This window comes from Globicephala melas, chromosome 8 (genome assembly GCF_963455315.2).
Source record: "Globicephala melas chromosome 8, mGloMel1.2, whole genome shotgun sequence".
NCBI classification, from domain to species: domain Eukaryota; kingdom Metazoa; phylum Chordata; class Mammalia; order Artiodactyla; family Delphinidae; genus Globicephala; species Globicephala melas.
Window position 1 is genome coordinate 49,807,637 of NC_083321.1, and position 25,733 is coordinate 49,833,369.

The 25,733-nt window shown below is 45.3% G+C and overlaps 1 protein-coding gene across 2 annotated transcripts in view; it reads right to left on the bottom strand.

Moving 5' to 3' along the window:
- The window catches only part of CLPB (ClpB family mitochondrial disaggregase), a 163,197-nt gene that overhangs the window by 62,431 nt on the left and 75,033 nt on the right, over positions 1-25,733 (bottom strand). For both annotated transcript variants that reach the window (XM_060303638.1, XM_030831115.2), the window contains exon 5: positions 24,242-24,370. In XM_060303638.1, coding sequence (XP_060159621.1) covers positions 24,242-24,370 — 129 coding nt within the window. The remainder of the gene's footprint in view (positions 1-24,241; positions 24,371-25,733) is intronic.

Here is a 25,733-nt window from a genome sequence, read left to right on the forward strand (position 1 = left end):
AGGCTTGGTACCATCCTTTGTGCTCCCACAGGCCCATCTGCTTCTATCTTACTACACTGATCCCTGTGTTAAAACAGTCTGTCTCCATCCAAGACTGAGAACCCTCAGAAGTCAGGGACCATGGCTGATCCACTGCTATATCCTGACTACCCAGCACAGGGCCCGGCACAGAACAGGTGTTCAATGAGATTTACCAAATGAACGGACTTCTTTCCATGTGCTATCTTCTGAGGGCACACACAACATGGCTGTTCTTCCTGATCCAGAAAAGCCCTTCTCACAGCAAGTGTGTGACCATGTTCTTTGCTCCTGTGGGCCAAAGCCCCCAGTCTCTTTGCTGGTTCTAGACACCTCTTTGTCTGGGTGACAGATCAGGTCAGGTCAGGCTCTGACACCCTCAGTGCTCTGTGGGTGGGAAGTGGGGAGGAAGTGGTTGGAGAGAGAGGCCCACTTGCCCTTCCTGGGGAGAGTGCTAAAATCAGAGTGGGAGATGGGATTCAGATCTTCTCCGTGCTGACAGCAAGCCTAAGGTGGGGAGGGGAGGAGGCATGTTACTCCCTCCTCCCTTGACACCACTCTGTTCTGGCCCTCTGCTATCTCTGTGACTATCTAAGAAGATGATGCGTATGAGACAGCTTAAAAAAACCCCAGTAACTGTCCTATACAAATGTGTGAGGCTATATTATCAATAATATTGACATGCTCACCCACTCCCTCCCACCCCCCACAGTTCTATCAGCCGTTGGGGCCTTCTAGTGACCCAGATCTACCACCACTGCAGTTTCCATGATTCACCCCTTCCCCTAACTGCAGCTGGCTCCCTGCCCCCTAAAAGGGCACACAGCCTGGGAGCCAGTAGGGTTGGGGATCACCACTCCCTGGCTGTATGACTGGGGTCCTGCTTCATTTCTCTGGTGGTAATGACTGCTGCCCTGCCTACCTCTAGGGGTTCTGTTTGAACTAAATAAGATAAAAAGCTTGAAAACTATTGGTGGGGAGAAAGATTGTACTGGCTGTACAATGCTCTTTGTAATAACTTCTGCATTCACTCTTCCTTTCCATTTTTACTGCTGGCTCCTTTAGCACCTTCATCCTGATTTTCACTATTTTAACAGTCTGTTTACTATTTCCAATTAGAAGGTTTTGTTGAATATAAGGGAAATCTTTCCCACGATCAGAGACATCAATATGGAGCCATCCATTCTTTTTGGTTGCGAGCTCCCCATCAAGGAAGCCCTCCAAGAGAGACAGGACGACCACATGAGAGATGCCGTGCACCTGTCCCATCTCCACACTCACCTTCACTCACCTCCACACTGTTGTCTGGGACACTCCTCATGCCTTGGAACCCCACTCCTTGTCTCCCTGACTATCCAGACCCTACCCCCTTTTCAAGGGCCCTTCTCTGGGAAGCCTCCTCGCCCTTCCAGTTCTCAATGCTCATCATCTATGGGCTCCTATTATCCTCCCACTCCTCCCTTTTCTGGGAGTCCATCTCTGTTTAATCTTCAGAGTTAGTCTGTGTGTAGCTCCTCAGGTCAGAGATGGACTGATTCTTCTGTGTGTTCCCAGAGGCTGAAGGTGAGAGAGAGGAGCCCTGTCCAGAATGCTGCAGGCAGCACAGCAGCACTGGGAACAGAGCTGAGGTTCCTGAGCTTTTCCCCTAAACCAACCACTGAGCATTCTCAACAGAATGCATACACCCGCGTACATGTGCACCTGCAGATCAGCCTCCCTGGTAACCGAGAACATTTACTGAGTTCTTATTATGTGCCATACCCTGTGCCAATTACTTCCTTCTATTTAATTCTTAATAAGAATTTGATGAAGAAAGCAGGAGAGGTATAATTTTTTTCCATTTCACAGATAACTGAGTCCAGTGGAAGAGCAAGGTGAAAGGAGACTGGCTAACATTTGTTGGGTGTTACGGCCTTTATATACAGTTTTCATCATACAAAGACTGAGAAAACAGAAGCGGGGAGAACTGAAATAATCTGCCCACAGTCATGGGACTTATTATACTATTTTTCTCTTTTGTATATGTTTGAAATTTTCCATAATAAAAAAAATTTTTTTTTAAAGAAGACAGGTCTGGTTTTCCACCACACAGTGCTACCTTCCAAAGGCCTGATGACTCAAAAAGAGCTAAAAATCATCTTTCCTCTTCCCTTCCAATGTGCTCAGATGATCCAAAACCAAGATGGGGGTGGGGCGGGTCTCCAGAGGCAGGTTTGGGACAGGCAGGTTTGGGACAGACAGCTTTGTAGAAGGGTACGAAATGGAACTCCTTTTCCTCCCATTCAGGGCTCCCCTGTCTGGGGTGACAGGGGAGCCCCCAAACAGGTCATTTAGAAGTCCTAGCTGGCCCCCAGAATGTCATTTGGAAGTCCTAATTCTCTGACACACACAGTCTGGTTGGCAACCCTTGCCTTCAGGGAGGTGGATTTCTAAAATTCATGGAACAGAGAGCTACTGCCTCATGGCTCCATCATTAAAATTCACTGAGTACTGACTTTGGGCCAGGAGCTGGGCACGCAGTGGAATCAAACTTGTTCTTGCCCTGGGGGAGAACCCAGACTGGTAGGAGACAGACAGGTACAGAAACAATGACAATATAGTGTGGTGTCAGGATGAGAAGAGGATGATGAATCCCTCCCCCGACTCAGAGGGAGCCATACACAGTGTAGCTGGGGAGATGGAAAAAAGAGTACCAGCTTTAGAGCAGAAGGTGCTATAATAAGAACTAAGGGAAAAAAAAGACTGGAGAAAGCCTGGAGAGGGGAAAGTCAGAGCTCAAGGTCATGGAGAATGAGTGGGAGAGTGTAAGCTAGAACCCAGGCCTTCCAGTCCAGGGCTCTTTCTGCTTGCCTCGAGCCCTACCCCATGAGCTTTCAGTTCCAGCACTGACCAGAGGGATTAGACTACACTGGGTTTTCACCATTCTCTTCAGTGTGTCAAACGCCTCTTTGCCTACCACTCAGACCCAACATTCTGCAAAGATCAGCTCCATCTCCCCTGCCTTGAAGCCTTCTCAGACCACTGCAGCCTACATGGACAACTTCCTCCTTTGAAGCCCTAGAGTACTTATCTGATCACACACTTTTCACCCATATGTGTCTTGTCTCCAGAAGCAGATGCATTACTAAAGGGATGCTTTGTGAAGGCCTAGAAAAGGAAATGGTGATGATCCCTAGGCATCAGGATGGGTTCACAGAAACCCAGTCATGCCAGACTAACCTCATTTCCTTTCTTCACCAGGATTACATGTGTTTGCTTAAGCAGGTACAGTTAGGGCATATGTAGACTTCTTCAGACATGTGCTGGGGTGTCTCAGGACAACACTGAGGACACAATGCAGAAATGTGTGCTCCATGTCACTACAGTGTGGAGGGTTAGTCAGTGACTGGTGGACTAACCAGACCCAAGCGGCAGGGTGGAGTGACTGACAGATCAGAGGTGAAGAAAAAGCAAGTTTCCAGTGGCAGCAAAAAGGCTTGGTCCTGGTTCAGCATGTTGACCCCTGACATGGGGATGGCCTGTTCATCATATCTATGGATGTCAGATTAGGGTGGGAAGAGTACCAAATACATGTGTGGAAGATGGACATTAAGAGCTAAAACACATGAGATGAAAATTAATGGAGATAAATGGGAAGCCATGGGTTTTGGATGACAGACAAAGTGGAGACTGTTCTGGGAAGAGTGATCAAGATAAGAAAGGGTTTAGAAGCCAAGTGAGAAACACGGTTTAAGGAATTGGAGGTTTAGGCTGGAGGAAAGATAGCTCAGGAGAACATGCCTGAATTTTCAGGTATTTGAAGGGCCATCATGTGGAACAGGAATTAGATTTATTCTACATGAACCCAACAGTAAAATTAAGACCCTTGGAAGCAGATTTTGGCTCAATATTAGAAAATTCTAACCATCAGAAAATCCAAAGATAGAATGTGAGCAGCCTCAGGAACAAATGAGTTCCCCAGCACTGGAAGTGTTCAAGCTCTGAATGGGTAACAATGTGGTAGGTCTGCTACCTACACATCAGTTGACAGAGGTTTTTTTTTTCGAGATTGTTAATTTGTGTTTATTCATTCATTCAGAGGTATCTTTGGAGAGCCTTCTATGCATCTGGCACCATGCCGGTGCCAGGGACAGAAAGGTGAATAAGAAGACACTGTCCTTGCTCTCAGGGAGCTCTTGATCCTGCTGAAAGCAGATGGACAAGTTTATTTCAATAGTATCTTATGCCTTGATTACAGGCCTCAGGACAGGGAAGGCTGACTTCAGCTCAGGTTAATTCAAAGAGTTCCTATGGAAATTCAAACACACGTTTGGTTACTAAAGGTCATAGTTTAATCAAGGCCAAATCATTTGTGTAAACCAACTACTGGCTGTGGGAATAGAAGTGTACACTGAAGCACAATTTGTGAATTTTTGTGCATGGTATTTTGCTCTTACAGTCCAAATTGGTCTTTGGCTGGGACTTGTTTATGTATCTACAGATTGTCTTACAAGTGGCTGTGGTGTCAGGGCAAAGTGATTTAGCCAGCGGGGCTACCCAACTTTCCATTTCTTACCCACCCTATGGGGACTGCTTCAGCACAGACATAAACATGCTCCTGCTGTTACCTTATTGCACTCATCACATGGGGAGGCTAGAAGGCTTGATTCAGGGATATGATTGGATTTTAAATCCCAGTCTCCCAGGATTTTAATTACTGGTCTGGGGCAGCAGGGCTAGGCACTGGCTGCCTTTGGATGGAGGAGGTCGATACGCCACTCCACAACATATTGAGCCACAATGCCTGAAGACTCTATTTCTCTATTTAATCATCTTTTGCAAAATTTACAGTGGAACAGGAGGGATCAATACTGAATTTATCACATTCTCTTGTAAATATGAGCCAGGAAAGAGTTCCAGGCAGTTTGTTACTGAATGGGAGGGAACACGTCTGTGTATAGCTGGGCATTAGGAAATGAGACAAAATCCATACTTTTTGGCATAAGCTACAGATGCTCAGCCAGTCTCTAAAAGCCTGAAGACAAGTTCAATGGGGAGAACACTGATCCATTCATTCATGTGATCAACCAACCAACATTCCAGAGCACCTATTTTATGCTGAACCCTGTATACTCTCCAGGAACATAACTGGAGCTCTGCTCTTGAGATCATAATCACAGATACCACAGTGGCTCTGCCACTTACTAGTGGTGGAGCTTGGGCAAGTTACTTAACAGCCTAATGCCTTTGAGTATGCATATGGAAAATGTAGGTAATAAGAGTATTAAACTTGCAAAGATATTTTAAGTACTGAAAGAGAGAAAAGCCTTAGTCTAGAGCTTGGTACAAAGTAAGAACTCAATAAATGACAGCTATTGTTATTTTTACTACAATTACCATTATTAAGCATTCCTTCCTATAATATTTCTCACTAATGGTGTATGTGTAGAGATGGAGGTGTCGAGGAGGGAGCCAGCCACCCCAACTCTTTAGCAGATGGAAGGGAGATTGAGTGGCCTTCCACAGGTTAGAGACCTACTCAGGGCTACTGGCAGCAGAATCAGAGGAACAGAAGGAAGAGGATATATGAGGAGACACATGCTAAGCTCTGTTTTTTCAAACTTCAGTTGTAATCTTTAAAGCAATAAAATTCCCTGGCGGTCCAGCGGTAGGGGCTCCATGCTTCCAATGCAGGGGGCAGGGGTTCAATCCCTGGTTGGGGAACTAAGACCCCACATGCCACGCGGCTCGGCCAAAAATAAGCTTCCTAAAATTGCTGTGGGGTAACAGAGTGAGAAGTGATTCACTTCAGGTAGGCGAACCAGGAAAAGTGACAAGAAGAGACATAAATGAGTTGGCTCTTGAAGGCTAAGTAGGGGTTTGATAGGTGGTGAAGTGGGGAAAGGGCATTCCAGGCACAGAAAAGTGAATGAGCAAAGGTTTGGAGGCAGGAAAGACTCCATGCTAGGGAATGAGTAGTTGAATGGGCCTATGGCAGAGACAGTTCCTGTGTCCCCAGGCCCACCTGGCTGCAGGCATGCCCCTGGTAAGCCTATCAAGCTCTGGTCCCAATCCTGAAGCAAACAACTGTCCCCTGCCCCTCTTGGAGATAGGGTGGTAGAAGATTCCTGGTGGACTGCAGAAAGACTTGCAGGCTGGGTTAGGCATATGAGCTTAACTCACAAGCATTAGAAATTACTGAAGGTTTCAAAACAGGGGAGTGGTAGGGTTTTGCAGGGTAAAGGTTTGGAAAGGAGCCTAGAGGTAGGGAGACCAACAAAAAGTCTCTTACAATAGTCCAGGTGAGAGTGATGAAGTCTGAACTAGGATAGTGGGGACAGAGGAGAGAGGATAAACTTGAGAGAAAACTCTAAGAAAGATGGGCTTGGTGGAAAGTGAGGGTGAAGTCATCAGACACTTATAAACACTTTCTTGTTTGGGTGACCAGTAATGATGATGCCATTCATCAACTAGGGAATACAGAAGAAAGTATGAGGGCTGGGTTTGGATACATTGAGCATGAGATGTCTACAGAATATGAAGCATCAGCAGAGCTACTAGAGACATGAAAATGCCTGATGTGTTCTAAGGAAGGCAAATATGCAGGTTGGTCTGGTTAGAAAAGAGGTGATACAAAAGCATGGAAATGAACATTCAAACATATCGAATATTTCACATACAGAGTTAGGTGAGGAAAAGGGCAAAAGCAAAAACTCCTGCCAAAAATTTATGTTCAAGGCAAACCTAAGGTAGGGGTTTTCTAGATGAGGGATAATGCTCTGAATAGCATGTGACATATACGTTGGAAGTATGGGGATCCTTAGTTCATTTTCATTTGGGGCAAGTTTCCTGTATGTTGTGGGCTTTCAGTAGGCCAGCCCCTGTGCTCCCTACAATCCAGCACAGACTATGCTCAGAAGTGGCAGCAGGCTCTGTGACCAGAAAGCAGCTGGGAGCAATTGTCAGTAAGGAGGGAGAGACTCTGGATAAAGCAGAGTTCAAAGTGAACTATAATAAGAGCCTGGGTCTCCGGGCTTCAGCGCCCCTCCTCCCCTTCCTGCAAATGACAGCTGAGACCAAGGCAGCCAAGCCTGGGGTCTGGGCTGAATTTAGCAGTCATAATTATACTGCTGACGTCTGGGGCAGAGCCACAGTCTCTGCAGAAGGCAGCAGCTTTTGTTCGTGCGCTAAAAGCACACCATCTTCAAACATGCTAATCGCATGTCTGCGTCCATCTAACAACACTGAAGGAGGCTGAGGAAAGGGCACACAATGCCCACACATCTGGCTAATTCAGTTACGAGGCCAATCAATCTTGATGGGTTGTCTATAAAATACCAACCACCCCAAAGGACTGAGCTGACCAGATGTTTAAGCTTCTGTTGACCAATCCCAGCCTAATGTCCATAGCAGGGAAGAGGGGGTTATCAAGAGATGGCTTAGGCTTCCACTCACATGTCTATTCCCAAAGCTAAGTAAAGCCTTCTGCTTGAATGAGAAGTACCAGCACGTCAGAGTGGTGGCTGAGCCAGGCTAACTGGAATGAAGTACACTCAAATATACAGACTTTCACTCTGACCTTAAAGGAAGACAGGAGGCCCTATTTACAGTTGTCTTTGAGAAGAGCGACAGAAACAGAAACCGATGAAATAGTTTTGCTAACTGCACTTCCCAGAATGGAGAGAATCAGGAATACAGAGGCAAGTATCTTTAACTATGGTATTAAATGCCACAGGCTGCAGTTCTGGGCACAGGAACTGTTCACCACTGATGTCTATTTTTCAACCCCCCATCAAGGTTGAAAGGAATTACTCATCTCCCTCATAAAACTGTTGCCAAAAAAATCTGAAACAAACAAACAAACAAAAAACCAGGAGCCACTGCCAAACGGACCCTTCCAGTTAATACTCCTTCCTTCATACCCAACCACAGTCACCAGGCAATAGTCACTGAAAGTATAAGTGGAAGGGTAGTGGGGAGATTAGGAAAAGGAGAAGACGGGGAATAGACTTGAAATCTATACCAAGAGGACCATTTTCAACCCAGAGCTTCTTGCTGGTGCTAATGATTCCACTGTTTCTCAAAAGTGCTTTTCCCTAATTAATTCTAAGGACTTTACCAAGTCTCTCTCAGAGTTGAAGCTTCATGACAAACCAGATGGATGGACTTGGGTAAAGGAAACCTCCAACTTTTTAGAAAGTGGTGAGAGAGAAGCACATTAAAAATGAGGGTTTATTGTGATAGCCCATGCCCAGAACAGTACCTGGCACTCAGTGGGAATTTAATAAATATTTGCTGACTGAATAATTATGTCCTAGTTATGATGCAACTGAGCTATGTTCCTTCAATGTGTTTGTCAGGAGAGGCCTCCTGTAGTCCCTGGTAATAATGCTGAACAAAATCACTCACAGAGATCCGGGGCATCTTCTCTCAGCCTGAACGAGAAGGGATGAAGTGGTATTGGGAGGTAAGGGTATGGACCTCATTACCACCCACACCCAGAAACCTCTTCTTCCTCTGCCCATGGCTGTAGTAACCAATGATGCTGACCAATCCTGCCCCCTTTGGATTCTTTTCTACCTTGATTTATATGATACACAATACCTAAATCTTTGTCTCCTTTGCAGGTTCCTGTCCATTCTTCTATCCCAAGTCATGGGTGACACCCAAGGCTGAGTCCTCAGCCCCTGTCCCTTTCTTTCTGTATCCATTCTCCTTTAAAAAGAAATAGTTCCAATTTGCACAAACTATCCCAGTGGTTCTCAGTCCTGGCTGTACATTTAGGACTATATGAGAAGTATTAAAACCATATCAATCCAAAATGGGAGAAAATATCTGCAATATATATCACAAATAGCTAATACTCTTAACATACAAAGAACTTTTAAAAATCAAGAGGAAAACAAAGACCAAAAGTCCTAGAGAAAAATGGGCAAAAGACATGAATAGGCAATTGACAAATGGAGAAAAAATGGCTCTTAAACATTTGAAATGATGCTCACTTCAGTCATAATAAGAGAATCAAACTAAAACTATACCAAAATACTGTATCTCACCTATTAGACTGGCAAAAATTCAAAAGCTTGGCAATATACGATGTTGACAAGGCTGTGAGAAAACAGTCACTTTCATACATTACTAGTGGGAATGCAAAATGGCACAACTTCTATGGAGGAGAAATTTGCAATATTAACCAAGGGCATACATTTATCCTTTGACCCAGCAATACCACTTCTAGAACTTTACTGTAGAGACGCACCTCCCACAATCCCCAAATGTATGTGCAAGAGGTTATTCACATAGCATTATTTGTAATTGTAAAATAATGGAAATCAAGCATAGGATATATAGCACATACACACAATGGGTTACTATGCAGCTGTAAAAAATAAGGGAAGATTTCTGTGAAATGATACCGAGTGAATTTTAGGAAATATGGTTAAGTAAAAAAAAGCAAACTTCAGAAGAGCATATATAGTATGCTTTTATGTAGGAAAAAGGAGAAATAAGAAAACACACATATATTTGCTTATACGAAGAAATACAGGAAGAATAAACCAGAAAACAATCAAAACTGGTTATCTACAAGGGTTCAGGGCTTACTAAGGAGAGCAGAAAAAAGTTGAAAGGGACACAGGAGGGAGTTTTACTTCTCTGAGTATACCTTTTTGTACAGTTTTTAGAAAAACGGTAATGTTCTACATGTTCAAACAACAAAATTAAAACAAGGAGAGGTAGAGGAGAAAAATCCTAAAACTGAAAGAATATTGAAAAAATTAACCCAACTGTATATCAAACGAACAACATAAACACCCTGAAGGGTAAAACACCCACCTAAGTAACTGAGGAACCAGTATTTGACTATATACCCTTAGCCTTGGATGGAGTAGCTGTGAGAACTGTAAACAAATTCTGACCTGAACTCTTTTAGTAGTTTGTTTCCTATAGTGGTTTAGCTGAAGTAGGTCTAAAGATTGTTTTAGATGTATTATAGGATTAAGCAAATGAGTACATGTACCAGTGCTGTTTGCAGCCAGAATTCTCACTACAGAAGAAGGGGCATAGAAATATGAAATGTGTGAAGACAAGGAAGAATGCTGTAACAATGGACTGGAATGGGAGGCATCAGTGTTCTCAGGACCTCTAAAACAGGTATGTGCATATGCATATATGTGTGTATATGTCTATGCATGTGTGTAATAAGCACACCTATTACTCATGTTTCAGTCTCTAATACAACTGCCCACTAAAAAGTTGTAGGGCTTTCAGAGAAATGGCTGATTCCAGGGCAATGGCAAGGTGGATCCAAGGTAAGACTGAAACATCTTGCTATGCCAGAAAATATGGAAATTAAAAAAAAAAAAGATGGGGGTATAGCACCCTGGCCAAATCTGAGACAATTTTAGCACCAATGTAACAACTAAGGTCAGTAATTAATTCTAGAACATTAAAGCAAGAGTATCCACAAGCACATTTTGACAATAAAGAGATAAATGGGAGAAAAGGGGTTCTTGTTGACCATAGAATGCCAGGTGCTGACTGGTCAACTGTGGAGTGAGCACTGGAGTTGGGAAAGATGTAAAATATTCATTTTGCAACCATCATATAAAGATTTATTCAGGAAAGAACCATCAGTGGATGCTAAGTCTAGGGGGGAAATTTTGATGAAAAGGATAGTTGCATGGCCTTCAAAATGTCTCCCCATAGACTTTATTAATTTCAAGGGAAAAACTAATAATGATACAGTGGAGAAACTGGACAATACTTGGGTTAGAGATGGGGTGGGAGTAAGACTTTTCACTGAAAACCCTTTTGAATTTTGTACTGTGTACAAGTTAACTATTAAAACCATTAACTATTCAAAAACAGGAAGAAAAATAAAACATTTATAAAATATCTCTGATAGTGTGGTAGGTAAAATAATGGCCCCCAATTATGTCCATGTTCTAATCCCTGGAACCTGTGAATATATAAAGTTAACTTGGCAACGGGGAATTAAGGTTTCTTATCAGTGACTTTGAGATGGAAAGAGTATCCTGGATTATCCAGGTGGGCCCAATGTAATCACAAGGGTCCTTTACAAGTAAAAGAGGGAAGCAGAAGAGTCACTGTCAGCGTGATGAAATGTGAGAAAGACTCGAGGGACTGTGGCTGGCTTGAGGATGGAAGGGGACTGAGACAAGGAATGTGGGCTGCCTCAAGAAGCTGGAAAAGGCAAGAAAACAGATTCTGAGTCTCCAAAAAGGAACACAACTCTGCTGACACCTTGATTTTCGTCCAGTGAGATTCATTTCAGACTTATCTCCAGGACTGTAAGATAATAAATTTGGTTTGTTTTAAGCTGCTAAATTTGTGATAATCTGTTTACAGCAGCATTAAGGAGGATACATAGGAAAAGCTACAGTGGTTGCCTCTGAGGAGGAAGACCAGGCATGTGGAAGGCAGACTTCCTTCTCACTATACATCCTCTGGTACTTCTTGAAATTTTTATTTTCTACCTTTTTTTGAAGTAAAAATCACTACAGTTGCTAAACCAGCCAACAATAGACAATCACTTCAGGGGCTATCTACTGACTTCAAAGTTGAGTACAAGTCCTCTGGCTCACCCGCAAGGCCCTCCACACTCAGGCCTCCCTACCCACCATCCGATAGGTGGCCAGTTTCTTCCAGGTCTTGAACATGCAAGGCTCATCTCTGCACCTCCCACACCTGACAAGCTTCCCTCCTCCCCCCGCTGGTTTGAATTCTGCCTGTCCTTCAGGATCTGCCTCTAGGCGCCCTCCTCCATGAAGCTTTCTACAATGCCAACACTCATCATTCCCCTCCTCACCTCATTCATTATACTGTTTTTTCTGACCTTTGCTTACATTTAATTTAGTCCTGTTACCTACTGTCATGGTGTTTTCAGTGTGCTTTGTGTCTGGGCCTTTTCACCAAACCAGCACTCTACAGGGTGTAGTCTGAAGGAAGGGCCTGTATCTTTTCTTTCTATTCCTGTAATGCCTAGTGCCCATTTATACATGAACTTAGCAAACATTCAGTGAGCATCTACATGTGCTAAGGATAGTGCGAGGTGCTGGGGATGTAAGCCCTGCAGATCTAGACCCTACCTTGTGTAATGAAGGTGAGATCTATTAATCAGATAACTGAATAGCTACATGCTGTGGTAAGTGAGATAAAGAAATTATACAGGCTGCTTTAAGAGCAGAGGAACCTAGAAGAGGGATGCCAGTGGTCAGCTGCAGGAAAATAATTAATAGTTGCTGAATAAATATAAATACTTAGATTTGCAGTTAGATAAATCAAAGAGCAATTATTCATCAGAATCACAAAATTTGAAAACGGAAGGGAGCTTTGAGATCGCCAACTAATAATCACCAACTTAGACCAACTAATTTTATAGATGGGAATAATGAGGCCCAGTGAGGGGAAAGGGACTTATTCAAGGGCCCACCACAAGGTCAAGTTAGTGCAGGTCACCGGACGCCCAGTCAGCACTTCCCACTGCACAGGGTTCATTACTTCAAAGGGAGTTTCTGAAGGATTCCTGAAGTGGCAGGCTCCTTTCTTCTGCTACACTTAAAAGAATTCATTTCCAAAATGATGTTCAGGAAGGAGTCTGTAGGATCAACCTACAGAGAACACCTCTGCTGTGTTCTCCCTGGTACACTTCTAGGCCTCTGTGTAGAGGAAGAGAGCATGTGAATACTAGAAGCAAACTCTTTTTGGGAAGGGGACCTCAGTTCTGACCCATCTGACCCTGGCATGGGCCTCTGTTGCTATTTTGCAGGCTCTGACCTTCAGACTGATGTTCCCTTTCTTAAAACACAGTGCTGCCCTTTCTCTGTGCATTCTGCCCAAGAGCACATTCACTGGAGGAGCACGAGTGGGCTGGCAAAGGGCAGTTGGCCCTGCCTTGGGAAATCGGAATCCTACTCAGATGTTTCCAGGCCCAGTGCAGGTGGAGGAAAGCACAGAACGCAGAACAGACCTGGCCCAACTGACGCTGACCTCTCCCTCACCCAAGGGAGTCTTGGCCTCCAGCTGCCACTGTTGGCGGTGATGAGCTCATGCCGGATACCAGCCAGGCTCATCTGAGGACTGCTTGGAGCCGATTAAAGCCTTGATGAAATGCGGGTGCCTGGATGGCAGGTGGCTCTGGAGAGCTTGGGGCTCTGGTGCCCAGGCGCTCTCATCTCTAACTCAACTATGCAGTGATTCCTCTATGTCCATAGGATCTGGGATACAGAAACACCTTTCCCTGGGGACAGCAAGGACAGTTCATCATTCTGCACTGAATAGGCCAAAGGCAGAGGACAGGACTCAGGGTCACTGAGGGCCCCTTTTAGCCCTGACCTATCATATGAACTGCAGTAATACCACAGAATTCCTCCATTTCCCAAAATGCTCCTGACTGGACTGCTGGGTCCTTCTGGATGACTAATGGCCATCACTCTCCAAAGGCTTTTCTCAAGTCAAGTGACAGGCTAACATCTACACTTCAGGTCTCCATGTATATGCTATTTGCTCAGGGAAGACCTCCCTCACCTTCTTCAGACTAGATTAGGTCTCCATTACACTCTCCTAGTACCCTTTACTTTTCATTAATACTACTTCTCTCCGTGGTAATTACCTAATAATTTTGTGATTATTTGCCTAATGTCTATACTCTGCCAGACTTAAAGCTTCATAAGAATGGGGAGTGCAGGAATTCCCTGGCAGTCCAGTGGTTAGGATTCCACACTTTCACTGCCAAGGGCGCAGGTTCAATCCCTGGTCAGGGAACTAAGATCTCGCAAGCTGCGTGAAGCGGCCAAAAAAAAAAAAAAAAGGGGGGGGGGAGTGCTATACTTGTTAAGGTAATAACTGGAAATCAATAAAAAAGACCAGTATGGGCAAGAGAAAGTTTTACAGGTAAGTTTTTTTTTTTTTGTATTTATTATTTATTTATTTTTTTGCAGTACACGGGCCTCTCACTGTTGTGGCCTCTCCCATTGCGGAGCACAGGCTCCGGACGCGCAGGCTCAGCGGCCATGGCTCACGGGCCTAGCCGCTCCGTGGCATGTGGGATCTTCCCGGACCGGGGCACGAACCTGTGTCCCCTGCATCGGCAGGCGGACTCTCAACCACTGCGCCACCAGGGAAGCCCTACAGGTAAGTTTTTAATAGTATTCTTCAAAAAGAAACTTTTATATACAACAGAGGGGCCCCTCCTATACACCACATTAGCTATGGGACCAACTGGCTTTACAGCCTGCAACCAGTTACCCATCTAAGCCAATCTTTTCTGGTTTTGAGTGGCATGGAGGATTTTCTTTCTTTTTGTTTAAAATAGCGTTATATACGATAAAGCTCACCTATTTAAAGTATACAATTTAATGGTTTTTTTTTAAAGTATATTTACAGAGTTGTGCAACCATCACCATAATCTGATTTTAGAATACCTTCATCACCCCCAAAAGAAACCCTGCACCCATTAGAAGTCACTCCCCAACGCTCCCACAGAAAACTGCTGGCATGGAGGGTTTTTAGCTCTGTGTCCAAACAATCAGAAGAAAACTTATCATCCAATCATCTGACATGATTTCTTCACCATACAGATGAAAAAAGTGATGCCACAGAGGGGCTGTGATCTGCCAGAGGCCCTACAAGGGTGAGATGGTGGCAGAGCTGGGGCAGATCATGGTCCCCAGTGCCTGCATCCTAATGGCATTGCTTTGATATCTCTGCCATGCAGTGTGTCTGTCTATCCCAAACTGTTTACCCCACTGGACTTTAAGCTACTTGAGGGCAGAGGCTATGTTCTGCTCATTTGTCTTCCCCTCTTGCCCAGGAGTACCATTAGAGCAATGATGCTTAAAGTGTAGTCCACATACTTGTGCTGGTCTGTGAACTTGGTTATTAGTCATTGGTGAGACAAGCACAGTAAGTGAGAGTAAGTGTCTGGAAACTTTTATAGCAACTTAAGAGTAATTTTGTCTGTTGAACCTAATGACAAATTTGGGCCTGTATTTTATATGCCCTTTCAAAATATATTTTTTCTAATAATTTGTTTTAATCATATTTTACAAAAAAGAAAACCTGCAGAAGACAGGTTTTTCAGATAGTTTGAGAAGCACTGCCTTAAAGCAACCCCTTCCCCACTCTCTTCTGCTTCTCCTTTTCCCTGTTTCCTTGAATCTCTTGCACTGGCTCCTCTTCTCATGCTCACATCTGAAATGTAGGTTCTCTCAGTTGTGTCCTTGGGCCTCTTTAGCTCTACAACTTTCCATGGACAACTCAGACTAAGCCAGCTTCTACCACCCCCAAGAGACTGACAACTCTCGAATCTTCACGCCCAACTTACAGACCTTTCTCTCCTGAGCTTCAGACTCATTGTCCAACTGCCTGCCTCACATCTCTACAAGAGTGTCCCACAGGTTCCCTGGCTGGTCAACAGCTATTTATTAGTCACCTACTATATGCCAGCTGTGAGGTTTTTTCCTAGGAGCCGTGAATATGGCAGTGAAATAAAGAGACAAGGTCTTTGTGATTACAAGGCTTACATCCTAGTGGTGGGGAGAGACAGATGATAAACATGCAAACAAACATGATCATTTTAGGGACTGATAAGTACCATGAAGAAGATAAAATAAGGTAATATGACAGAAAGTGACTGGGGGGCTTCCCTGGTGGTGCAGTGGTTAACAATCCTCCTGCCAATGCAGGGGACACGGGTTCGAGCCCTGGTCCGGGAAGATCCCACATGCTGCAGAGCAACTAAGCCCGTGCGCCACAACTACTGAGCCTACGTGTCACAACAACTGAAGCCCGGGCGCCTAGAGCCCGTGCTCCGCAACAAGAGAAGCCACCGCAATGAAAAGCCCGCACACCACAACGAAGAGGAGCCCCCGCTCGCTGCAACTAGAGAAAGCTCGCGCACAGCAACAAAGACCCAACGCAGCCAAAAATAAAATAAATTAATTAAAAAAAAAAAAGTGACCGGGGGAGCTATTTTACTAGGGTGGTCAGGAAGGCCTCTCTGAGGAAGGGGCATTTGAGTTGAGATCTGAATTCCCAAGGGGGATAGTGTTCCCATCACTGGGAGAGGTTGGTACAGAGGCCCCGAGATGGAAAGGAGCTCAGTGTGCCTGAAGGGCGAAAGGAGGTCAGTGTCACTGAAGAACCGTGAACAAGCGGGGTGAGGGAGTGGCTAGAGATGAGGTCACAGAGACAGGAAGGGTCTAGATAACATAGAGCCTTGTAGGCTCTGGTAAAGGATTTGGATTTCATTTTGATTTCACTGGTATGCTAACAGAAGATTTTAAATAGCAGAAAGACAGGGTTTATATTTTAAAAAGATCCTCCTGGCAGTTTTGTGGAGGATGGATTCATGGAGACACAAGGGGAAATGGTGAGACTAGCCAGGAAGCTGTGGTGATCATCCAGGAGAACTGCATCGTGGTCCTGAACTGGGACTAGAGTTTGACTAGAGGCAAAAAAGGGATGGTTCAAGATGTACTTTAGAGGTACAGCTGACAGGACTTACTGAAGGACTTGATAGGCAGTGTAAGGGAGAAAGAGAATTCAAGGATAACTCTAAGATTTGTGGCCCGAAAACTAGGTAAATGACAGTTATCATTTATTGAGATGGAGAAGACTTGGGGGATACCAATTTTGGGAGAAAAATAGAAGTATATTTTGGCCATGATGGCACTGAGACTGAGGAAACAACTGGAGCCGGAGAAGTGAATTAAGTGGCTAGCTATCATTTCTTTTTGAGGACTTTTAACCATGAAGGGATGCAGAGAAATGAGGTGGCAGCTGGAGGTAGATATGGGGGTCAAGGGAAGTTTTTAGTTTGCTTTGTTGTTTAAGATGGGTGATATTAAGGCATATTTTTATGCCGATGGGAATGAGCCAGCAGAAAGGAGAAAAAGGATAATGTAGGAAAGACAGGGGATCACCGGAGGAGCAAAGTAATTGAGAAAGAGAGAGGAAATAGGAGTCTGAGACCAAAAGCAGAGGTGATCTTAGGAACTTCTTCCATTGCAGAGAAGGAAGGCAGCATACAGGAGTATAGATGCAGGTAGGCTGGTGGAAGTGGTGGTGGGAAGATAAGGTAGTTTCCTTATGACTGCAATTTATTTTGTCTATGAAGTGTGAAGTGAGATCATTAGTTTGGGAGTTGGGGAAGGCGAGTGCTGGAGGTTTGAGGAGAAAGAAGGTATATAAAAGTGTTCGTGATCCAGAACAAGACTGTGATTTTACTCAAGAAGTGTAGTGGGGTGGCTGGCAGTATTGAGTGTCTGAAATTCACGGACATAAATGTAAAGTGAGTCAAGTTAGCATGGTTGTGTGATATTTTTTCCTCCAGCAATACTCAGCTCTTCAGATACAGACATGAAGTAAAAAGAAATTGGGTTTAACTAGGGCTAGTGTTTCATCAGGTGGTTACAAAGAAGGGAGAGAGAAGCAAGGGAATAGTTAGAACACTGGACCATGGAATCTAAAAGTGGGAAGGAGGGAGGAAGAAAATGTTCAAAACCGAACTGGTCATTCCTCTGCACATCCAATCCACCCATACCTCCTTCCAGTATTCCTTACCTCAGTACAAGCACATACCATCTACTCGGCCATCCAGTCCAGGATCTGGACCTGATCTTGACTACTCCTTCTCTCTCACCATCTGATCCTAATGATTCTACTCCTAAATCTTTCTGGGATCAATCTTTCTCTCCTTTCTCACTGCAACTGCCTTGCTGTAGGTCTCACCTAGACAATTAAAATAGCTTTCAAATGAAATATTTTCCCTTTCTCCAATCATGCCCCTCCTAATATATTTTTCCCCTATTTTCTCTAATCTTTCTTTCAGGTATAACATATATACAGAAAAGTACAAAGAAGGCATAAGGATACAGCTCAAAGAATTTTCACAAGGTGGATGCATAACTAGCACCTAGATAAAGAAGCAGAACATTATGCACCTCTGAAGCCCTCATGTGCCCTTCCCCAGTCACTACCTACCCTCTTGAGGGTAACCACCATCCTGACTTCTTACACATTGGGTGATTTGTCTATTTTGAACTTTATATATTACAGTCCACTCATATAGTTAGTACTCTTCCATGTCTGGCTTGTGTCCAGAAATGCTAGGTTGTTGAGATTCATCCAAGTCTTGTATACAGCAAGAGTTCATTCGTTCGTTTGTTCATTCTATTATTCCATTGCGTGTCCATAATTTATTTATCCATTCAACTACTGATACACATTTTTGAAACTTCTAAACCATCTTTCACATTAAACATAAATCTGATCCTTCCCTACCCTTAATCTTAATGGTTTCTCACTGGAGGATAAAGTTTTATGTCCTTAGCAGATCTTATGTTACAGGCCTTCATTATTGCTTCCTGCTTTCCATCCTTCAATTCATACCCCATAAATTCAGCTCTTCTGAACTACCTGCCGTGTACTGAATAAAGTATGCTGCTTTCTACTCCATACCTCTGAACATGCTGTTTCCTCTGCCTTTCTTCCTCATCCACCCAGTAAACTCACATGCATCCTTTAAGACTTAGTGTAAACACCATCTCCTATACCATGCTTTCCCTGCTCTCCCCAGAGATTTAAAAGGTCTTTTCTTTGTGATCCATCAGCACCTTCTATACATCTCCATTAATACATCAGATAGCAATTTTTTGCTAAAATGTCTGATTTCCTCACTGACCTATGAGTTCCTTAAGGGTAAAGACCATGTCTGGATCATCTTTTATTACCCAGGTGCCTAGGCACATGGGTGCCTATGACAGGAGAGATGCTCAATAAGTGCTTGAAAAATAAGTAAGAAGACTCGCCCAGGGGTTACATAGTACCGTATGTGGGAGCTGGAAGGGATCCTTGGAATCAGCCACACTAATTTCTCCATTTTACTATGGAGGAGAAAGGTTTTGCCTAAAGCAGATAGGGTTTGCTGGTGGCAGAGCCAGAAGGTCTGATCTTCAGCCCAGGGCTCATCCCCCTTCCCTGCACTGCTGGCAAGAATCAGAGGGTGACATTTCCATAGAGGACAGCCTGGGGCAAAACTGATCCCCTTAACATCTGGCAGTGCAGCCAGATGGGCAGACAGTGAAGTGGAACAAGGAATGGAGCTCTAAGTTTCTAGCCCCGACAACAAAATAACAGGCTGTTAAAGGGAAGATATCAGCACTGGAAAGCTTCCTTGCCTCAGGCGGCAATGGTTGGGAATTTAAGGACAGCTGGTTAACACTGACAACTGAGCCCTGTACTTGGGCAGAGGGACACGGAAGGGCAAGAAAGTAGGTAGGAAAGAGGCTAAGGGAAGCCCTGGGGAAGATGCTATTAGGTTTCATAAAGCCCAGTGTTTCTGAGGTGATGAGCACTAGTGGCTGAAAAGGCAGGGGCACTGTGACTAAAAGAAGGAAGATAGCTTCATACATGAAGCTCTAAAAAGCCAGATATATTATGACACTCAGAGCAAGTGGGCCAGGAAGCAAAGACACCACATCTCCAGTGGCATCCAAATCTACAGTGGCTCTGGAGATTCCGGCACATCCAAATATGTACTAAACTATGTGCAGGGCATTGTGGCAAAGGAGGCAGGGAAAGTAAGGCCCTCAAATGACCTCAGTCTAGCAGCGGGGACTGGACCCAAATCACAGGGAACAGGGAAGACTTTAGAAGGGAGGTGGCATGAGAGCTGCAGACTGGCTGGTAGAAAGCATTCCACTAGGCTGAGAAACAAAGTCTTGAAGGGAAATGAGAGGCAGAAAGACCTGCATGAGTAAAGGCACTGAGGTAGGAACACAGAAGCGACGTTACGCTGTAGCTGGAGTATTAGGGCAGCAGTGGGAAAAAAAAGCTAAGTGAGGGTCAGACTAGAACAACTCTAAAACCAGGTTAACAAATTAGGATGAGTAGGATTCCTTTTTTTTAAAAAAAATACATGAGCACTGGGTGCTTTTCAAGTTAATAACAGATATTATATGTAGAGGGCTTACTCTGTAGAACCTACACACGCCCAATCCTACAAAACCTTAGATGGTAGGTGGCATGCTCCCATTTCCATATGAGGAAAGAGAACTGCAGAGCGGTCACAGCTTAGCCAGGACACACAGCTATTAAGGGCAGGGCTGGATTCAGATCCTAACTCCACAGTTTATGCTCCCTCTTTGTGGTCTTTCTCACCTGGGGTTTCTCCTTTGAACCACAACTGGGAAATTATTTGAGTAATGATTTTCTCAATTCTCTCAAGAATGGTACATAACTCGTACCACTTTAGATGCCTGGGAGAGAAATTAATTCCTTGTGTGCAACAGACGCCTTAAAACATTAGAGCTTAATTTTCCAAGGAACCCTGGTTGAGAAAGGCTGCGTGACAAGAGATATGTTTTAGGAAAATCAATCCGGCAGTGGGATCACATCCCTGGGAGGAAAAAGCTGCAAAAGCACCTAAACAGCCTCGGAACTACTGGGATGAGTCAGCTCCAGGGGCTTGAGGAAGGAGGCCCCCATCTTCTCTAATTACTTGTCTTCTCAGTTGTCCTGCCCTTCCTTCATTCCTCCAACCTTTTCTTGTACTTGGCAGTCAAGTACTGAAGCAGAGCCTTCCTGCTCATAAGCCAGCAACCCAGGCAGAAGCAGCATCTTCAGAGATGAAAACCACAGAAGCCAGTGCACCCACTTTTCTGTGGAGGCTGGGGGTAGAAAACTGGCACTACTGAACTCAGAACTCTTCCACAGAAATCCATCTGGCAAACTCCTATTACTCTCCCTGATAAGGCTGAAGCACACCATCCTCTGGGAAGCTTTCTGTAACTGATTCCACCTCCCTGCTCACCAGGCAGAAGCAGGTATTTCCTCCTCGGTATCCCCACAGCCCCTTGTCCAGGACCCTGCTCGAGCATCTGCCTGCTGTCACTGCCTGTTTCCATGTCTGTCTCCTCTACCAGTCTGAGCCTCTCTCAGGGTCAGGGACAGTTTGCCAGATCCATCTTAGGATGCCCTGAGGTCCATCTCAAAGATGGCAACTGGCTTACCCAGAGTCACACTACAGAGCTGAGATCAGACACAGATCAGAATGAACAGGTCTGTCTGATCCCCAAGACTGTGTTCTTTTCACTATGTTTCAGGGTCTCCCAAAGATGAAGAAGGGCCTTTCTGTGCTAAGCACCCAGCCCAACACTGAAGAGTTCAGAGGCGGTGCTATCAGAGTAGACCAGACCACCTGGAGAGGCTTCCTTAGAGGTAGATCCTTGAAGAGTCTGAGGATCTAGCTGAGAAGAGAGGGAACACGATGGTGTTTTAGGCAAGGTGGGGAAGCTGAGGGGCAGAAACAGAATTAAGAAGCCATTAGGTAGGAGTACAGGTTTCATGGGGGAGGAATGGGATTACAGCTGCCAGGTGAGAGTTTGATTTCTTTATACAATCGTGGAGCACCTACCTGTACTAGGAGCTTTTATAGATGTCATCACTAATCCTTATGCCCACTAATCACTGTGATATTTCCCAGGTGTTACTTTACAGACAAGAAAACTGAGGCTTAGAGAGTTAAAGTAACATGTCCAAGCCAACAGAGCTAGTAGCTGGGGAAGCTGGGATTCAAACCCAGGTTGGTCTGACTCTGAAGCCTAAAGTCCTTTTTATTACTCCATGCTGCCTCTTAAGAGGTCAGAGAACTTCCCACATTACCAGACTGATGCTGCTGCCTGGACCACCCCCCACCCCCAGCTCTCACGTGGGGACTGCTGATCAGAGGGCAAGCGCGGTTGCCCCCTCTAGCTCTAACCCTCTAAGATCTGGGGGCCCTAAATCCCTGTGGACTAAGCAATTTCAAGAACAAGGGTTCGGTGTTGACCTCGTGAGCACAGGCTGGCCCTGTGTCTAAACCTGCCTTGGATCTCACAGAGAAAGCCTCTAAGGTGCTGTAGCAAAGCCGGTGGCAAATATAGGCTAAAAAAGCTGGATGGTCAGGAAGGCAGGGCCTGTATTCCCTGAAACCTTCTGGAGGAGGTCAGCTGAGGTCAGAAAACTTCGGAAATGTCACTGACAAGAGCCCCTAGGACAAGGGAGCAGGATCCTGCCTCTCGGTTGGCTGGTCACACACACAAGCAGACCAAGAGAGGTCAAGGGGGGAGGGAGGTCAGAAGTTGGCAAGCCTGCAGGCCCTGAGTGATGGCCACTTGTTCAGGTCAGGAAGGGAGAAATAGTGGGTTAATGGTTTTGGCCCTTGAGGCTGGGAGGCTAGGGCAGGGGGTGTAAATGGATTCTGGGTAAAAAGGCAGGTGGGTGAACTGTAAAGGTGGGGGCTAAGGGCATCTGTTCCAAGTCAACAAGCAAGAACCATGCCCCTGGAATTGCTCAAAGGGCCAGCCTTGGCCTGGGGGGTGAGGGTGGAGGGGTGCTTCATAAAAGGCCTGTGTTTCTTCATTTCAAAGGTGTTCGATCTGGAAGGCTGGGGAGAAGGACTCTTTTTAGAGTGAATTCCCTGTCTGCTTAGGGGCTGAGGGGAAGCAGGGAATGTAAACCACTGGACAATAGCTGGGGGTATTGATTGATTTTAAGGCATGGCAGAGAGAAGCTCCATGGTGAACACTGCAACTCCTAGCTACAGATGTCTCGTTGGAGAGCTTTCCAAAGGACAAAGTGAGTAGCATCTTGCTTGGGGACATTTTCTAAGTCTCTGCTTCTGAGAGCAATGAGTTCTTGCTCCAAAAGCATCAGTCATCCCAGGCGCCGTCACCACATCTGTGAGCAGTCCTGCGCCTCACAATGTACATGCCCCAGATCAAGGCACACTCTGGCTGCTCTGGGGCAGGTAGGTCCCTTGTAGGCTGGGGATATGGGCCAGGCCTGAGTCTTAAGTGAGTACGGCTGGGGCTGATGGAAGGTGGCAGGATTTGAGGGTTACTGAGAAATCCTTCCAGTCCAATCACATGACAAGGACTAGAAAATGATCTGGGGAGGTTGGGCCAGGGAGGCAAAGGCTCTGGGACTTAAAGAACTTTCGTTGAAGACTGGGTTTTGAAAAAGTGATTGGCTGCAAAGGACAGGTGGCAGAAGATACAGAGAAGAAAATCACACCTCATTTAAAAGAATCTATTTCAACCAGTCAGAGAAGAACTAAAATGGAATGGACTCCTAGGGAAGAAGTAGGATTCCCTGAGTCCCTGAGAGAATCCAAGGAAATGCCAGTCAGCCAGCTGTTGGAGAGGTTTCTGCCAGGAGAAGAGAAGTCAATCAGGGTAACCCAGAGGACTTCTGAGGATCCTTCTAGCTCCCAGGTTCTATGAAGAATGACCACTGACAAGGAATACCCTGGCGTCCAGGCCCAAGAGAGGGTCCCTAAACCTTTAAGAAGTGTAAGTGAGGGCATAAAAAGGCAGTCAATGCCTTACTCACTCTGGGGCCTGGGCACCACACATCCTGGCAAGATGCTTCCCTCCCTATTCCAAGGAGAGGCTGGAGTGGGATGAGGGAAAGTGACTGCGTGGGAGCCATCTGACAGGGTGGCAGGTAACTCTGTAGCGGGCCTGGACAGGACCAGACTAGCCTGAGTCTGGGGATGGTATGTATTAACCCTCCAATTAAATCAATGCTCTCTAAAGGAAGGGTATTCAATCATTCAGCAAAGAGTTACTGAGTGCTTACTGTGTGCCAGGTACTTTACCAGGTGCTGGGAATGAATCAGCCATGGTTCTTGCCTTTGCTTTCAGGGAGCTCAGAGTCAGGTTAGAGAAAAGGCTACTGAACACACAAAAACAATTCCAGATTGCAACAAGTGCGATGACAGAAAAGAGTAGGGTACCATGACCCAGAGTAATGGAAGGAGCCTAATTTAGACTGGGGTGGAGGTGGGATCAAGGAAGATGTCTTTGAGACTGGGGTTAGTAGAGATTTGAAGGGTCTCCCCCTTGGTCCACCAGCCCTGCTCTGGAGGTCACAGGGAAGAAGACAGGACACTTTGGGGGAGAGCAACAATCAAGAAAACTCTCAGAGCATGTGCAGACAGGCAGGATGGCATGGTACCTCACACAATCACAGGCAAAGAATGCACTCCAGCCACATGAGGGCATATCACACATGCACACGGCCACTCTCATGAAGTGCAGGCACCCTCGAGGCATTTCCAGCTCTAAGAGGGTAACAAGGCTCTGGGGAAGCATGGCATTTCCAGGGTAGAAAGGTTGCTAAGTCCTTACCCTCTTTCCCTGCCCCCCCGCCCCGCCCCATTCACCCATGACCTCACCTCCACCAAGCAGCTCCCTGACGGTGCGGTAGTCGTCGGCAAGGACAGCATAGTGCAGGGCTGTGCAGCCCTTGAAGCTGGCACGGTTGTTCAGCCGGTTGTTGAAGTCATCCTCTCGGGTGACCAGGACTAGAGGGACAGCAACACAAATCCTTCCATTAGCAACAAATGCCATGAGCTGCCAACCTCGTCTTCTTTCTCTTGGCATTTTAATTCCCTCATTCACTCATCTACCTACTTACTAAACATATAATGGCACCTACTATGTGCCTGGCCATCTGTGCTGGGAAAGAGGAGGTAAAACAGAGCCCATCCACAAATGTTTACTGACATCCATTATGTTGATAGGATTCACTTGGGGACACGGAAATGAATCAGACATGGTCCCTGACCTAATCTGACAAAGGAGGCAGACAGTAGAGAGATGTTTACAGTATTGAGATAAATGCCATTATAGGTATAACGGGATGATATAGAAAGCCAGAAGGGAGCTTAGCTCAATTTGGGCATGGAGAGGATCTCAAAAGAGGACAGTCTTGAAGGGTGAAGAGAAGTTATCCAGGTGAAGAAAAGAAGGCTAGGGTAAGACTCGGGACAAGGGACTTCCCTGGTGGCACAGTGGTTAAGAATCCGCCTACCAATGCAGGGGACACGGGTTCGAGCCCTGGTCCGGGAAGATCACACATGCCGCAGAGCAGCTGGGCCCGTGCACCGCAACTACTGAGCCCATGGCTCTGGAGCCCACGAGCCACAAGTACTGAGCCCGCGTGCTGCAACTACTGAAGCCTGCGCGCCTAGAGCCCATGCTCTGCAACGGGAGAAGCCACTGCAATGAGAAGCCTGTGCACCACAACGAAGAGCAGCCCCCACTCGCTGCAACTAGAGAAAGCTCACGCACAGCAGCAAAGACCAAATGCAGCCAAAAATAAATTAAAAAAAAAAAAAGAAAAAAGACATGGGACAAGTCAGGAAAGAGACAGAGGCTGTTCTTAGCAGAACAGTAACATACCTCCTCTGTGCTCTGAAGACGTCTACAATCTAGTGAGTATTTAATATTTCGTAAAGAACTTTTAAAATTTATAAAAGCCATTAAAAATTTGAAAGTACAAAGAAGAAAAAGCATCATTATCTCTGCAACTTGAGAAACTGCATTTAGTATTTTGGTACATGTCCTCTGATATCTATATCTACATCTATATCTATAGGTATAGCTATACCTGCATATATATCCTACAAAACTGGAATTTACTACATTGCAATTTTGTAATCTGCTTTTTTTCCCTTAATAAATGTACTGTGAACATTGTTTTTGAAGGTAGGAAGAATAAGCATTTCATGTGTCAAAGAACCAAAAACCCCCAGGCTCACTCTAGTGCTAATATTAGTGAGTCTCTCTCTCCAAATTGATACAAAAGAACCTAAAACCAGTTGCATCACTCTAGGTTAGGTGACCAAACATGTCCTTGTTCACCCGGGACAGTCATGACTTTTG